The sequence below is a fragment of the Chrysemys picta genome, chromosome 2 (assembly GCF_011386835.1).
Source record: "Chrysemys picta bellii isolate R12L10 chromosome 2, ASM1138683v2, whole genome shotgun sequence".
In the NCBI taxonomy this organism is placed as follows: domain Eukaryota; kingdom Metazoa; phylum Chordata; order Testudines; family Emydidae; genus Chrysemys; species Chrysemys picta.
The window spans coordinates 75,121,830-75,139,842 of record NC_088792.1 but is presented as its reverse complement, the minus strand read 5'-3'; the positions used below and the strand labels follow the sequence as shown (position 1 = coordinate 75,139,842).

At 40.5% G+C, this 18,013-nt stretch overlaps 1 protein-coding gene across 22 annotated transcripts in view; it reads left to right on the top strand.

Moving 5' to 3' along the window:
- SLC4A7 (solute carrier family 4 member 7) overlaps positions 1 to 18,013 on the top strand; it is a 197,981-nt gene that overhangs the window by 117,823 nt on the left and 62,145 nt on the right. For all 22 annotated transcript variants that reach the window (XR_006172224.2, XM_065583510.1, XM_065583511.1 and 19 more), the window contains 3 exons: positions 10,341 to 10,484; positions 12,927 to 13,065; positions 15,496 to 15,656. Coding sequence is in view for 21 of the 22 variants with exons in the window: in XM_065583510.1 (XP_065439582.1) it covers positions 10,341 to 10,484; positions 12,927 to 13,065; positions 15,496 to 15,656 (444 nt within the window). In the remaining variant the exon portion in view is untranslated. The remainder of the gene's footprint in view (positions 1 to 10,340; positions 10,485 to 12,926; positions 13,066 to 15,495; positions 15,657 to 18,013) is intronic.

The following is an 18,013-nucleotide window of genomic DNA, read 5'->3' as shown; positions in this document are numbered from 1 at the left end:
CCCCCTAGCAGCTTTCAGGAGAGAAAGGCAGACTGCACGCTATAATCTGTTCTTCAGCAGCAGGATTGGGCCCAGCCATCTTTTGTCTATCATGGAAGACAAAAGAGCCAGCAGATGGCAAGTGCTGGCTCCTCTCCCAGGCAAAAGACGTTGGTGCTGGATCTATTTCACAAAGGCCTGAGAGGGAGGCAGCCACAGGGCTAGAGCCCTTGTGTGTTACATTGGCTGGCACCAGCCTCTTCTTACTATCCATGACTAGGGCTTCGTGTGTGTCACTGAGGCTGCAGAAGTCACGGATTCTGTGACTTTCTACAACCTCCATACTTCTTCAGGGGCTAGTGTGGCTGACCCCAGGGATGCCTAAGCAGTTGGCTCAGGGGCCAGCTGCTCAGGTGGTCCCCGGTACAGCCACACCAGCCACTGCTCTGGTGGTCCGGAGTGGTGGTCCCTGGCCAGCTGGAGCAGCCATGGGGCGGTGGCAGTCCGAGGCAGCTGGTGCCACTGGTCCCGGGCGCCCCCCTCAGCAGCACTCCCTCCACCCAGATGTCCCGCCAGCAGCGGTCCCAGTGCCTCCCCCCAGATTTAATCACAGGTATTTTTAATATAAGTCACTGACAGGTCATGGGCCGTGAATTTTTTTTTATTGCCTGTGACCTGTCCATGACTTTCACTAAAAATACCCGACTAAATCGTAGCCTTATCCATGACTGTCAGTACTTACATCCAACATAGCGTATTGCCTCCTTGTGTGTTGTTGACCATCAGTCATATTTATTAGTGTTTTAAGTAGCTTTCTCTTACAGAATCTCTGGTAATAACTTTCTTTTTTTCTGATTAACTCTAGAAATCTGTTTTATCTTACTACTGTAAGTGCTCTGGTTTTGGGTGTGTCTGCTGGTTACCTCATGATTACTGCAGGCCCACAAAGTTGAGGGCATTAGGTAGTGAAAAAGAGAGCAAGTTTTCCAACTGAACTGGAAAAGCAATGATAGTGTAATATATGTAAAATTAATGCTTATTGGATTGTGCAGTTGAATCCAAGCCTAGCCAATCAAATTACTTTTGTGTAAAGTTCACTTATTTCTACCATACTGAAAAATGATCAGGTACAACAAGAAATTACAGAATTAGGGGGTGGCAGTCTGGGGGAGATATAGAATGAGTGGCATTGTAGAGAGACTACTGACTCTCCCTAGTGAAGGTTTGCAATTATATTCCATTATAAAACCTTATTTTTAGTCCCCTCTAAATGTTGTTAGAAAAGTTGGTTTGACCTGAATATGGCAAAGTTTTCTCTGAAGGTAAAGGAGAACTATTCTGCAGAGCCTGAAAAAATTTGGTCAAGGCTTTTTTGTTACAGGCCATTAAAAATTACCCTGAAAGGGGAGCCATTTCATAGAAACTCCATGCTTGAAGTTACCACCAGAGTTCTATTAAAAGCCTTATTATAAGTTTGAAGACGAAAAGTATTTGTGACTACTTTAAGGGCACTTGATTTTTGAAGGAAATTGGTGAAATCACCTGTGATATAGTTGCTTAAGTGACTTTTTTGTGTCCCTCTCACTTAGAAAGAAAGAAAAAAGCTTTACTGTAAACTTCAAATTTTACATATAAGTGAATACTACTGAAATCTTGGGCAAAGGTTAATTAAAATATTAGACTGCATTTTTAATATAGTCTGCGTGGCTTGGTGGACACTCTATTAAGTCTAATTGGGACAAAGAAATGAACAAGAAATGGGAACTCTTCAGATTATTCCTGAGTTCCACCTGGTAGTGCAAAGTGGGAGTTTGAAGAAAATGTGGGACTCCAATGCTTTTTAGAGTGAAGGTTGAAGGGGAGCACTTGGAGCTCAGTGTCTACTTTTCTGTCCACTTTTTTGCCTATCTTCTTTTTCTGTCTCAGTCTAGTTTCCTTTATCTCCTTGTTTTTGACTCTCCTCCCCCTGCCTGTTTTTATTCAATTTTGTTGTAGTTTTTTGCTGCACTCCCCTGTCTGCATCCCCTGTCTCATAGAATCATAGAATATCAGGGTTGGAAGGGACCTCAAGAGGTCATCTAGTCCAACCCCCTGCTCAAAGCAGGACCAATTCCCAACTAAATCATCCCAGCCAGGGCTTTGTCAAGCCGGGCCTTAAAAACCTCCAAGGAAGGAGACTCCACCACCTCCCTAGGTAATGCATTCCAGTGTTTCACCACCCTCCTAGTGAAATAGTTTTTCCTACTATCCAACCTGGACCTCCCCCACTGCAACTTGAGACCATTGCTCCTTGTTCTGTCATCTGCCACCACTGAGAACAGCCGAGCTCCATCCTCTTTGGAACCCCCCTTCAGGTAGTTGAAGGCTGCTATCAAATCCCCCCTCATTCTTCTCTTCTGGATACTAAACAATCCCAGTTCCCTCAGCCTCTCCTCATAAGTCATGTGCTCCAGACCCCTAATCATTTTTGTTGCCCTCCGTTGGACTCTTTCCAATTTTTCCACATCCTTCTTGTAGTGTGGGGCCCAAAACTGGACACAGTATTCCAGATGAGGCCTCACCAATGTTGAATAAAGGGGAACGATCACGTCTCTCGATCTGCTGGCAATGCCCCTACTTATACAGCCCAAAATGCCGTTAGCCTTCTTGGCAACAAGAGCACACTGTTGATTCATATCCAGCTTCTCATCCACTGTGACCCCTAGGTCTTTTTCTGCAGAACTGCTACCTAGCCATTCGGTCCCTAGTCTGTAGCAGTGCATGGGATTCTTCCGTCCTAAGTGCAGGACTCTGCACTTGTCCTTGTTGAACCTCATCAGGTTTTTTTTTTTGGCCCAATCCTCTAATTTGTCTAGGTCCCTCTGTATCTGATCCCTACCCTCTAGTGTATCTACCACGCCTCCTAGTTTAGTGTCATCTGCAAACTTGCTGAGAGTGCAGTCCACACCATCCTCCAGATCATTAATAAAAATAATAATTAATTAAACAAAACCGGCCCCAGGACCGACCGTTGGGGCACTCTGCTTGAAACCGTCTGCCAACTAGACATGGAGCCATTGATCACTACCCGTTGAGCCCGACGATCTAGCCAGCTTTCTATCCACCTTACAGTCCATTCATCCAGCCCATACTTCTTTAACTTGGCGGCAAGAATACTGTGGGAGACCGTATCAAAAGCTTTGCTAAAGTCAAGGAATAACACATCCACTGCTTTCCCCTCATCCACAGAGCCAGTTATCTCATCATAGAAGGCAATTAGGTTAGTCAGGCACGACTTCCCCTTCGTGAATCCATGCTGACTGTTCCTGATCACTTTCCTCTCCTCTAAGTGTTTCATAATTGATTCCTTGAGGACCTGCTCCATGATTTTTCCAGGGACTGAGGTGAGGCTGACTGGCTTGTAGTTCCCCGGATCCTCCTCCTTCCCTTTTTTAAAGATGGGCACTACATTAGCCTTTTTCCAGTCATCCGGGACCTCCCCCGATCGCCATGAGTTTTCAAAAATAATGGCTAATGGCTCTGCAATCTCACCCGCCAACTCCTTTAGCACCCTCGGATGCAGCGCATCCGGCCCCATGGACTTGTGCATGTCCAGTTTTTCTAAATAGTCCCGAACCACTTCTTTCTCCACAGAGGGTTGGTCACCTTCTCCCCATGCTGTACTGCCCAGTGCAGCAATCTGGGAGCTGACCTTGTTCGTGAAGACAGAGGCAAAAAAATCATTGAGTACATTAGCTTTTTCCACATCCTTGGTCACTAGGTTGCCTCCCTCATTCAGTAAGGGGCCCACACTTTCCTTGATTTTCTTCTTGTTGCTAACATACCTGAAGAAACCCTTCTTGTTACTCTTGACATCTCTTGCTAACTGCAACTCCAAGTGTGATTTGGCCTTCTTGATTTCACTCCTGCATGCCTGAGCAATATTTTTATACTCCTCCCTGGTCATTTGTCCAATCTTCCACTTCTTGTAAGCTGCTTTTTTGCGTTTAAGATCAGCAAGGATTTCACTGTTTAGCCAAGCTGGTCGCCGGCCATATTTACTATTCTTTCTACACATCGGGATGGTTTGTTCCTGCAACCGCAATAAGGATTCTTTAAAATACAGCCAGCTCTCCTTGACCCCTTTCCCCTTCATGTTGTTCTCCCAGGGGATCCTGCCCATTTGTTCCCTGAGGGAGTCAAAGTCTGCTTTTCTGAAGTCCAGGGTCTGTATTCTTCTGCTCTCCTTTTCTTCCTTGTGTCAGGATCCTGAACTCGACCATCTCATGGTCACTGCCTCCCAGGGTCTGTTCCTTCTAGCTGCTCAAAGTTGTATTGTGATAGAAGTGCCCCAAAGCTTAGGTTGGTGAGCCTGTAGTTCTGCATGTATGAGCGTCTCCTGTGATTAAATGTACTGGGGACCAGCAGTGAAAGAGCAGGAAGTGAAAGGTAGGTTTCAAAAACTTCCCATGACAGCATATTTGTAGTGGTGAGATGGAGTGCATCCGAGGGCCTGCAGCTTTCCTTACCCTGACTCCAACTTGTGGCTACTCTGCCTTTCTAACAAGTTTAGTACCTCCCCAGGGGATCCATCGGCTATTTTAGGAAGCACTATGTTAGGGGAACATAGAGTTGTACATGAATATTCATCTTGTTTCTTAAATAAATGTACATCATATAAAATACTACATTAGTTCAAAATCAGCCTTGTAATATTATTCTTTCATACTGCTAAGTGCTTTTAATGGTAATATTCCTTTTTGTATATATATCAACTTCAGTGTAAAGCTACCTGTTTTTTTTAACCATACCGTGCTATTTTAGTATCAGAGTATATGGGCCTAATATGCGATGTGTAAAGCTCTTAGTTACCAAACTAATTGCTAGAGGAAAGCACGTTTTCTATTACAACTTTAAGCTTTTTCCTGCTAGTGGTTTTGGACAACACCACAAATAGATTAGTTTATTTATTTATTTTTTTGCAATGACTTTTGTGTTATGTATTAGTAATTGAACTGTGAGATTTATTTTATGCAAACTGATTTTTTTAGCCTAATGAGAAGCATGTGATAACATTTAGCAAACTTCTAAAATATATTTGAATTGATTCATACTAATAATGACTGTAAGTACTAAGTACCCTTGGAGGATTTCAGCAACTAAGCTTGGATAAAGTCATGTTAGATTAAAATGAACAATTATCTCTGGAGTTTTGTATACTAAATTTAGTGTCCTGCCCTATACTAATTCTGTTGATTATTGGTTTAAGCTAATTCTGTAACAAGCTTGGATGGGATCAGCAATACTGTGTACAGGTGTATGTATGAGTAGAGGTTTGAAGGTCATATAATAATTCAATTATATCTTTGTACTCCTACCTGAACTGTTGGTTTTAAATTTGTAATTGCCTATAGGTGAATGTATTGATGCAAGTAATTTAACTTCAGACTCTTAAATTCTTCATAGTTACTCCTATTTCTCCCCCTTCTTAGCTATTGTAATAAATTACTTTCCAACATCTCTTTCAGGAGATACAAATAAGTGTGTCCCTCCTTATTCAATTGGTTGGAGGAGATAATACTGAGCAACCAGTTTTTTTTTCTTGTTGGAAACTGAGTTTATCACATGCATTGAAACTTTACCTTTTCATCTTTAATCATTCTCCATTTATCTTTGGGTAGGGAAGAAGCGGGGAGTAGGATGCTACTTGATATAATCAGCTGTCTACATTTTTAAAACAGTTTTCTCAGTGCTATTTTCTACCTAGAATTGAACTCACTGCATCACTTTGCTTTACTTTGAGGCTTTAACACACTTTTGGGTTTGAACATACTTGCAACAGGTTTTTAGAAAATATGTTGCTTATTTTATTTACTAGAAAATCTTTGTAAAAAATAGAAGAGTGCCTTCTGTATATGTAATTGACTTTTTTTTTTTTTGCTAAGGAGAAGTCACTTCATTCATGAAACAGTCTTTCTAAAGATTTTGGGAAACAGTCTTTCTAAAGATTTTGGGTTGCTGGTTGCAACAATCAATTTAATTATGATTATGACATGAAGGAGCTCTTTTGTCTGGCTATACCGAAAGGAGGCCAGGAGACATTTGACATGGGTTTAATCAGGCCGCAACATTATTATTAGATGTCTGGGACTATCCGACAGATAAAATTGTACAGTGCAGGTAATCCCATGTTTTTTCCGTAATTACATGGGGGGCTTTTACCAGCTCCCTCTCTTTTTCCATCCAGGTCCCTCCAGCAAATCCATTGCCAGGACCTTACCATCCACCCCTCTCGTAGGAGGGTTAAGATGGGCTATTGGAATGGGGGGTTGGCTCCCTGCCGTACCAATCATAGGAGTCCCCAACCACCCCCCATTTGTTCCTTTAATGAACACCTCTTTTTAAGTCCCTTTCCAAGCCATTTATCCGGTCACTGTATTCCTTCCCTATGGAGTACCTGCCCTGGACAGACGCTCTATACTTAAATAATGAGTTGCGACATCTAGCCTATTGTTCTTCATGCCATACGTGAACAGAGCCCTTCCTGAACCCACTGTGGGGAAGGTGAAAAAACACCAACTGCACCCAAGCCAATATGGAGGTAAGGGAAAAATTCCTTCCCAGATCCCCTAAAAAGGGGCGGCTAGCGTAATGCCCACAGCAGGTCTTGACCAAACCTGGTAGTTTACTACATGAAGGGGAGGGAGCTTGGGTCCTGCTTCAGACTGCTCTGTGTAAAAGGTAGGTTTCAGGTCCAGGACTGCCGCTTTTAAACCCTGCATTCCAAGGGGATGAGTCAGCAACTCATCTTTCTCTTCCCTCCATCCCCTCCCAGCCATAGAGTACTGTTGCCTTCATTCGGCCAGCCAGCCAAACACCCCCTTGCTTAAAGGTGCAGGACGGTTATTGGCCATACAACTCAGTCTTGTAAAACCCTCATAACCGCATCCCTTTGGACATTGTGTTTAGCCAACACTGCTGCTTTTTGGTTTCTCCTCTTTGTGTCTATCCCAAAAGAGCCAGGGAGAACTGCTATCAGTGGAACATAAGGACTGCTTGCTCTGTGTGCATCTTCCCAAAGGGTATGGGAGAAGGTGGCCATTGACCAGCCCCGTTTCTGTACCAGCATCCAGAATAGACAGTGCATACTGTTAGTAGCTTGCACACAAAGGCTGCATCTATACTTGGAGCTAGGGTGTCATTTCCATCTTATGTAATCATACTCTTGCAAGCTCTCATTGAGCTAGCACTTTAAAAATAGTAGTGCAGCTGTAGTGGCACAGACAGCGGTGAGCGGTGGGATGGGTTAGCTGTCCAGACTACAGACCTGCCTTGGCCCTGTGAGTAATTACTTGGGGTGGCTAACCTGTGCCGCCACTGCCCATGCTACCATAGCTAGACTATTACTTTTAGCATGCTAGCTAAATGAAAGCTAGGGTGAATATGTCCATGCGAGCTGGGAATTGCACCCCTACTCCAAGTGTAGTGTAGTATAGCCTGAGCATTTCCTCCAGCACCAGAGAGCTCATGGGTAGCCCAGCACTGCTCTCTTCAGAAGGCAATGGCTAAATGACACAGCCTACCCTGTAACTAGGGCTGTTTGAAAATTTTCCATAGAAACTTTTTTGATGGAAAATTGTTTTTTTCATCTAAATGAAAATGATAGTAGAAAGTATCCGCTCTCCTCAAATTTTTTCATATAACCCCCCCCAACCCCCAAATACTTTACATCCAAAAGTTTAAATTTTCTCTAAAGCTCACTTTCCAACCAGCTCTGCCTATAAGTTCTATGGCAACACATTATACTATCATTAAAGTTATCATGCTGCTACAAATATTGGATATCACAGTACTGAAAGAATTTGTTTGGGTGGGAAAAAAATCTTTAAAAAAATGGGACTGGTTGATAGTTAAATATTTTGTTTCTTATTGTGACTGGCAATATTTGGGAGCCACACATTTTAAAGCCTTTTACTATATGTCTTTAAATATTTTTAAACCTTTTTTTTTTTAATTCTTCCAAGGAAAGTGCAAATGCACACAAACCTCTTCAATGAAATGAAGAAGATATTTTAAATTAATACAATCATTATTACTAGCATCAGAACAAATGATTTTTTTTGTATATATAAAAAGCCACTAGCTGAGGCAACAAATTTGCTTTTACATGAATGCATTAATATGGCTCATACGTAATATCATTATGAAAACTTGTAGTTTACGTTTTTAAATAGTATACACTAATCCTATGATTGTGTGCTGGCCAGAGTGTTTTTTTATTTTATTTTATTTTTTTTTAAAAAGACAACTGAACTAAAAGCATAAAGCAATAATAAATTTTAGTTTATTAGCTCTGTCGTCTTTTTAACTTTGACACAGGAGAAGGCCAGAGCACAATCATAGGACCAGTATATACTGTTTAAAATTGTAAACTAAAAGTTTTCGTAATGACATTACAAATGAGCCATGTTGCATCAAGCTGCATTAATGTATCCATATGAAAGCAAATTTGTTTCTTCATTGTTGCCACTAGTTATTTTCTCCATCAGAGCCAGTTGCCACTTGTCATTCTGAATAAACTTCATGTATTTAGAATTTCATTTTCTCCATATATTGTAGATTCTTGTTTGCATGTTCAAATCCCTGCATTTGTGTGTACAAATGGATATTTGCACACTTTGATGCCTGTGCTCAGTGATTGTGACTGCAGTTTAGAAGGCTGCAGTGGCTATAGAACATAGAAGATAAATCCTACTAGATGTAGAAAAATAGTGGAGGATCTTAATAGTGTGCACCCATACAATAATCTGCTAAATAGTCTATATGCTCCAGGGTTTAATGGCAGACAAACACCTGTTTCATAGTTTCTAGACTTCCAGCTTGTCTACACAATGAGTTACTGCATGGCAAGCTAAGATGTGAATCTACAGTGCATCACCTTGCCATGTGGTAACTCACTGTATGGACACTGCTACAGCACAGTGAAAATCTCTATGAATGGCTCTCAGTCCCTAGTTTTTGTAGCTCAAAGGTGGTGTGTTCCTGTAAAATAAGAACATGTTGATTCAGTACTGGAAAAAGAAAAGATTAAAAATGTTTCTTTAGTGTGTTTTTTTTTTTTTTACAATGGATTTGATATTTATAGCGTTTTTTTGACTCCTACTAATCTGCTGAGTTTACATACTTCAACAACAGAAGAATCACTTCCTGTTTGTTGTAAAGGCAATCTTCTTTTATAGTAAGACCTGAAACGTTGTGTGAACACCAATGCATTTAGCTACATTTTACTCTTTTTATTAGATTGTTTCAAAAGGAGTTGAAAAGATGATTACATATGGTTAATATTCCATTATAAGTTTCATATCAAGAGTGTATTCATAACATTTTGCAGAGTTCCATCTTTCGTCAAAGCTGCCTGTATTGTCTTGATATGTAGGGCTTTGAGTCAGGAAAAAACGAAAAGAGTAAAAAAAATTTCCAATTGTTTGAAAATAACTTGCTATTGGTAATAAATGCTACAGCAGTGCATTTATTTTTTCCCTCCTTTGCTTCCTCATTCCGTTTAAGACAAATATGCTTTGATTTGAGGATACTTTATTTAAATTTCATTAGACACGTTTTTGGAATAAGAAAAAATAGTTTTTGTATTGACTGTTTGATATTACAGGATGTCGTCAAACCTGGTTGCCTAAAGTTAGTCTCCCAAATCCATATTTAGGTAACTAATTTAAATGAGTCCTCTGAAAGTAAGGCCACCAATGCTGTACTGTAAATGGGGCTTGGCATTCCAGGGAATTGACATAATCAGAGAAAATTAACTACAAAATCTGAGTGATGGATGGAACCACCTTTTGTACAGTGTACCCTGAGTGGGGAAAATAGGTACCTGGTGAAGTGCTCTCAGTATGCCTGTTTAGGAACATTGCCAACAGTCCTTGCACTAGCCCTGTCTCAGGAGTGTTGTGGCCAGGATTCTGGTGTGGTGCATCCCACCTGGGAAAATGAGGGCACCATGACGTTCTCTGACTTTTGTGCCCCACCATTGGCATTTTGCACAGTGATCTCAGCTGTGTAAAGCACTGCATCCCAACGTTGAGAATCAAGATTTAATTTTCTGACATGAAAGGCTGATATGTTCTGTAACTGGATCTTCTGTATTATGGCAAGAAAGAGGAGAGATTGCTCTAGGTGACCCATTCTGGGGAAGATTCTCAGTCACCAATTCTTTGAGCCCTGCAACAGACAGAAGGAAAATGAAGAGTGGTTTTAGTGATGTAAAGATGCTATGTATTTGTATGTTTCTTGGGTTTTTGACATAGTATTGTAAGTCTGGATAGCATCGTTCTTCATACATTTTTATTGCTTCCTTTTATACTTGATAGGCCACAGAGCTGTGTACATTGGTGTACATGTCCCATTTGGAAAAGAGGGCCGTCGACGTCATAGGCATCGTGGACATAGGCATCACAGAAGAAGAAAAGAGAAAGAAACTGATAGAGAAGATGGGAGAGAATCTCCATCATATGGTAAGAAAATTCTGCCTTATGGGGCTTTTTCATGTTGTTTAAAGAAAAAACCCCAAACAATAGCTAATCTAGATTATTAAACCTGGCTGTGTTTTCTTTACTATGAAAATATCTGGAATCAATTTAAGGGTGATTACTGTTAATAGCGGGCAGAGGTTTTGTGGCTGTACTCTATTTAAATGACAAGTTATTTGGCTCTGTGCAGGTATCTCTGGGTGAAGATCTATTTCCTCTGGTATACAGGAAGTCAGACTATATGATTATAATGGTCTTTTTTGACATAAAAATCTATAGATTGTTTACATGTCAAGAGTCCTCTTTAGGTTTTGTGATCTTGTGTTGCTCTTCCTTGTTGCATCAATCAACGCCACCTGTAGTGTGCTGGCAGCCACATTGTGCTGAGGTCCACAGATCTATTACAGTGAGTACTTCATCTTGTCTGCAGCTTGGGGGCAGAACCAGACCTGACAGTGACCAAAAGCAAGCAAATGTCCCATCTCCTGAAGTTCCCTCGGGTTTTTTCTGCCCCCAGAGTGGCCAATGGCTCAGTCCAAATTTCTTGCTGCAGAGTTTTTCTGAGGGAAATTCCAAACTTAATTTAAAAATGTTAGACTAACAGTTTGGCCCAATTTCTCTAATCCCCAATTCAGGGCCAAATTTGTCTTTGGGGGAGATTGTCCCTTCTGCTCCACCCCTCTTCTGAAGAGTTTGCCACTTCAGGCTTCTAAGAGAGAGCTAGGACGAGGAAACATCAGAGCCAAAAGGAAAGGCCTGTGTCTCCAGCTTTTCCTTGTTTCCCCCAATCATATTGAATGCCCTGTTAGAGAGCTCAGCCAGCTCTGTAGGTAGAACGTTGTAGCCCAATCTGGGCAGGAAAGGGAGCCAAGCAAGATTGAATAGGCCAGCTCTGCTGTGCAAGGTGCAGCCCAGGCTGGATGGGGTTGCTTCAGCAGGAAGAGGCAGGCAGGACTTGAAAAGAACTGAGTATGGCACAAGCAGTTTCCTCCTCATCTCCATGTGTGGAGTGAAGCCAGAAGGGTAGAGCGCCAGATGGAGGATCATGCCTGTGTCCCTAAAATCCGCACCAGCAGCCACTCCTGTGACTGTGGAATTCTCACCTCCTTCTCTTCCGCTTCGTTGTGGGTTGCAGATGGAGGGCACCAAACCAAGATTGGGGGGTGGCGGTGGGGGAATTGTTTGTTTGTTTGTTTGTTTGTTTAAAAACACTATATTTTTTATTTAAATTTGATTTTTTTATTTTATTGTTTTTTTCTTTTTAAAAATAAACTTGTTAAAATTGAACTCTGAATTTAGGCCTTAGCATATTTTGTATTAAATTTATTATAATTTCTTAAAATATTTAAATAATAAATAAATATGCTGAATCCATGACTCTCTCAAAAACTTTGAGTTAAAAGCTGCTTTTCTATGTAAAGAATGAATCAAGGGAAAAACATCTAACTTCAGTGTATTTAATTAAATTCCCATTAACATCCTAATGCAGCTTGACACAAGTCATGAGCAATAAGTTAACTATCTGATAAATAAGCCATATATCTTTCACCATTTTCTAATGTACTAAAATGTAAAATTAATAAAAATATTAAGCTATATAATTGCTTAAATAAATCTATATAGGTATAGTGTATCATCCTAGGTAGCAAAAAGATACACCAAATCTATTATAATGGCTCTATTTAGTTGTAAATCAGCAGATTTTAATGGTTATATCAATCAATGAGTGTGATGTTATCAACATTATAAACTAAGGGCGTCTCCAGAAGGTGGGGACTAGTCCCAGCTTTCCAGTCAGCTTTGATTTTGCCCCCTAGAGCTGCAGACTGGTGATGACCTACATTGAGTATCTGTGGACCTATCCCTTCAAAGAAGGGAAAATTTTCATGTAAGCAACCCAGATTCTCCCACGTGCAACCTTACCTCTGTCTGTTGAAATGGACAACCATTATAATAATTCCATGATTTATTGTCTGGGGCTTATTTTCCATTTTAATGTCCATTGTCTAATTGTGTTTTGCTTTGAAGAGAAAAGAGTAGATATGATCTGTTTCGCTTTCAAGTATGAGACTAAGATGTCTTTCCCTTTGAGTTTGTGTTTGACTTTTTTCATGTTATCAATTTTGTTGTTGAGGTTTGTTTCGAGGTGTGAAATTATGGCAAAAAGCTTAAAAATATTTAAGCAAGTATGTTAACTAGAGTATAGAAGTAGCTTTATTTTCCTCCTCCTCCTCCTTTTGTTTTCAGAAACCCATTATAGGAAAACTGTATTTGGCTTTTAAACTATTCCCATCTTCTTCTGATGAGAGATTTTCAACACTCCATGTTTCCAGCTGTGAGAGGGAGGATAACGTTTTAATTATTGCAAGGTGTTAACATTTCAATAGCAGTATTACCTTCTAAACTATTTTTTTTCCCCCCAACAAGACACCCCATCCCAACGAGTGCAGTTTATCCTGGGTACTGAGGATGATGACGAAGAACACATTCCTCATGATCTCTTCACTGAAATGGATGAACTGTACTTCAAGGATGGGGAAGAATATGAATGGAAAGAAACTGCCAGGTGAACCAAACATAGATCTGTTTCATGTAATCTTTTCCACTGATCTTGTTTACTTGTCCTCAGAAATCAATTTTAGGTTAGAATTTTCAAGTCAAGGAGGAGGAAATTTACCTCCCAATTAACACTAACACTAATGAAAACTGAAAGTCTGATTCTCTGAGCCCGTCATTGAAAATATACTCAGACTGCTGGAGAAAATTTTTTGAAGGTCTTTATTGTTGCTGTGCTGACTTTATTTCCTAAAGTTGATTAAATGTAGCATTGCAAACAGTATAGGTGTAACTGACAGTGAGTACAGATGTTCTAGTTATGTAGTATTATTTTTGCTGTGACAGAAAGTTAACAAAAATGGAAGGAAGGGAAGTCATTGATACTAATTTATTGTATTTTTCCTTCAAGAAACAAAACAACCACAAACTAGGTAATAACACATACTAAACTACATTAAAAGAATGTGAATTAGGTTGCAAAGTCAAGTACTTGAAAGTTAGCATATGCCAGATTTATGGTTGCCCTGTGCAACCTTAATTGTCCCCTCCTTGTGCATATGCATTGTGATAGTCTTCTGTATCTGATATCTTTAATTACATGATCACATACTATCTTTTCCACAATGCACAGTTTGGACACCCAAGAGGCAGAACTAAGATTGCATGGGCATCTGTAAATCTGGCATTTCCTAACTTTTGAGTGCTTGACTTTGCAGTTTAAGTAACTTTAACAGTTTATGTATCATTTATTAGTATAGTACCATAGATATGCATAGTGATTTATAAACTAAATATTTTCGACATGTTTCTGACTCCAAAAGCCTACAGTCTATGTTTGATGGATACAAATCATATAGTTAAAAGATTAACTGAGTGTGGGAATGCTTAGTCTTGGTTGATCATGCTTGGTATCTGGGCAGAGGGATGTTGGGCCAGATTCACAGAGGTACTTAGGCACCTGGATTTAGGTGCTTCTGCAATCCACAAAACTCCTGCTCTGCTGCGGCTTAACCCTATAAGTATCTAAACTCACTTGGCACTTAAATTTTCAGGGTGAAATTTCCTAAGGCTACATCTACACTACGGGGGTGGGGGAAATTGATTTCAGATACGCAAATTCAGCTACGCAAATAGCGTAGCTGAATTCGACGTATCTGGTCCGACTTACCCTGCTGTGAGGACGGCAGCAAATCGACCGCCGCGGCTACCCCGTCGACAGCGCTTACTCCTACCTGGGCTGGTGGAGTAAGCGCGTCGATTCGGGGATCGATTATCGCGTCCTGACGAGACGCGATAAATCGATTCCTGAGAGATCGATTTTCTACTGCTGATCCGGACGGGTAGTGAAGACCAGCCCATAGGCACCTAAGTTTCCACCTCTGGGCATACATACTAGTGCTTCACTCTAGGTGCCCAGGTGACTGTCTCACACCTAAACCCCAGCATGATCAATAAAGCAGAATACATAAATATTCATTCCCCCATCTCTCTTTACTATGGGACCTGATCCAGTAGTGTGCTCTGAGTTTGCCTACCACATTGTGCCCCATTCTGAATTCAGCTGGTGGTAGTGCCTCCTTTATAACTGTTAGCCCAGTGGTTAGAGCACTGGGATGTGGAAGACCCTAATCACAGGGCTATGGGGAATTCCGATGTGGGTCTCCCCCAGTCTCTCCTATTGAAGCAGTTGCACTTTTTAGAAAAAGATGAGAGAGAGAGAGAGAGAGAGAGAGATATGAGAATGAGTGACTATTGTGATGATCAGGGCACCCATCTGGTGACTGGAAGACCCAGGGTCCAGTCCACCTGCTCCATGACTACTTATCCAAAATGGAAAAGTTTCAGCAGGAGAGATAGAGGGGGGCCCCACATGAGAATACTGCACAGCTCTGTGGTTAATGTACTGAGAGATGGGAGACTCCTGGTCAAATCCTTTCTTCCCTTGGTCTCCCACGTCCCAGGTGAGTGCTCTAACTACTTCCCATTGGCTAGCTTAGGCAGTTTCCTGCCTAGCAGGTTGGCTTTTGTGGCTTGCAATCTTAGGCCCCTTTTTCTCTTCAAGCATTGTTTGGGGAAACTAGGCACCAAACTCAGGCTGTGTGAATCCCATTGTTGTTCCAGTGATTTTCTACACGCCTAGAAGTTAGGCATTGGGGCATTCAGTGTTATGACAACTACATCCTTTTGTGGCTCTGGGCTGTTTCACACATAAGGAGTGTCATGAAAAAAAGCAGAGTCAAGTATGGGAATGGGTCAAGGATGCATTAAGGTAGAAGGATTGAGTACGGAGCACAGGGGCTGAAAGGGGGGTATAGGCAGAAATGAAAGATGATATATGCAGGTGGATATAGCTTTTGTTTTGCAGTCTATTGAAAGGACAGAAAAAAAGTGTGTTCAGTAGTAATCTGTACATATTCCATAATATATATTTATATTTCAGGTGGCTAAAATTTGAAGAAGATGTTGAAGATGGCGGTGATCGATGGAGCAAACCTTATGTGGCAACTCTGTCTCTACACAGTCTCTTTGAACTGAGAAGCTGTATTCTAAATGGGACAGTCATGTTGGACATGAGAGCAAACACACTAGATGAGATAGCAGGTTGTTTTGAAGTTTTTGAAAGATTTAATTTTTGCTAGTTTACACTAGTTTGTGACTTAAAAACACAAAAGCAGTTTACATTTAGTCTGTATATTCATTACAGTTTTCTTTGTCTTTAAGATTTTATTCTGCAAACTTCACTTGCATGAGGAGTCCCATTGGGACATACTGTTTATGTCTGCACAGTAACTAGACACCTGTGGCTGGCCCATGCCAGCTGAGTCGGGCACCTGGGGTTTGGACTGTGGGGCTGTTTCATTGCTGTGTAGACTTCCAGGCTGAAGCCCTCTGTCACCTCACAGGGTCCTAGAGCCCAGGTTCCAGCCCAAGCCTGGAAGTCTACACAACAGTGAAACAGCTCTGCAGGCTGAGCCCCACGAGTCCAAGTCAGCTGGCACGGGCCAGCTGTGGGTTTTTCTTTCTGTGTAGACATACCTTAAGTTGTCTTTATTCTAATCTTTGATTGGACAACAAATGCATCTTCTAGTCTCTACAGGTGAAATGTAAATATGGATCAGGATACTTGAGGGATAATTTGTACAGTACTGTGCTGTAAACTATTAAGCACTATTCAGCTGATGTTAGCTATTGCTATTAGCACAGTTCATTGTTGCACAGCTTGATTTAAACTTTCACTTTATAAATGGTAAGGGATGAGCTGAAATAAAACGTATGTTATTTAACTTAGCATGTTGAAAATGTCCTCCATAGTCTCGAATTAATTTTGGGTATGTAAAAGCAGCTTTGAAAACGTGTGTGTGTGTGTGTGTGTGTGTGTATGTATGTATGTGTGTATATATATATATATATATATATATACACACTCTTAGAGTAGCAAGTGGCTTTTATTTTAAGATCCTTTGGGCTAGCTTAATTCCTTTTTCTTGGTATCTGTGATTTCACTGAGTGATGCATTTTTGTGACTCATAGTGGACTTATTGCTGACCAGCAGGATCATGGGGTACCAAAAGAGGGAGAGACAAAGGGTTTTCAGAAGAATTCTCAAAATCTCCTAAGTGACTTAGGAACTTTTGAAAATTTTACTCTTTAGCTCTTTGTATTGAGTTCTTTTCTTAGCTTATTTAGTGGGAGCATTTAGTACACACTTTTGAAGTAAATAAAACCTACAGATTTTTCCTTCTCTGATTATATTTGTCAGTGATGTTAGTGCAAAAGAACTGTAGTTACTTTCCAAGTCATCTTAAGTATTTGTCATGTTTTTAAAAAGTTGGTAAATACTAAAAGAAGCTAAGCTAGAAGATATTGAAAGATATGCATAATATTATCAATATTTGGAGACACAGGTCTATTTTCCAATTCCAGTGCAGGGTCTCAGTGACTGGATATCAGTCTTTGACTTCTTGTGGAGGCATAAAGCTGTTCTGTTTTCTCATCTTGCAGCCAGATTTAATGGGTCTCAGTGGTTCCTATTCAAAAGTATAAAAGGCTGAGTATCTCTCTGAGGCTGCAGAGCTATAAGGAGGGGCAGGACATCTTGCCAAGAGAAACCCTAGCAACAACCACCTCAGACTAAAGTTTGTTTCTAAATACAGTCCTGTCTCAGGACTTCTTTACATACATTAAGAATAAAGACAAAGGATGGGGGATAACTTTGGCTTATAAAGTATTTTGTGTGCATGTGGTGTGTGTACTGTATGTACAACAGAGTGAGGGTTGTTCCTGTTTACAGAGCTGTAATTGCAATGCAGTTCAGACCATTGCTCATTCTTTCATATCCTTCATCTAAGTTTGATGTACCTTTAAAATTGGCCGTGCCACTCTCACTCTATCCCACACGTGCACACAAAACCTAACATTTCCTGTGTTAGGGGCATTCTGGTTGGGCAGATTTAGATGAATAAAACGAAGACCAAGAAATATCAGATCACAAATAGGTTCACAAGAATTGCCATACTGGATCAGACCTGTGGTCCATCTAGTCCAGTTTCTTGTCTCTGACAGTGGTCAGCACCAGATGCTTTGGAGAAAGGTTCAAAAAACCTATTAATCCCTAGTAGTTAGAGATTGGTTTAAACTTTGAATCATGAGGTTTAATCTCTTCCAATTTTTTATCATCATTATCTATTATAATGCTGGCTGGATATTCTTGTTGTTCATATAAATGTCCAATCCCTTTTTGAACCTTGCTATTTTTTGACCTTAGTGACATCCTGTGGCAATGAGTTCCACAGTTTAGATGTATAAATAAATAAAATTTAAGATGAACTACTTGTCTAATCTAGATTTGCTAAAACAGACTTATTTAATAGGATCTTCAGGGCAATATTCTATGGCAGTGGATTTTCCTGTAGGAATAATATATTAGTTAATCTTTGTTTCCTCTGAAAGAGGAACAG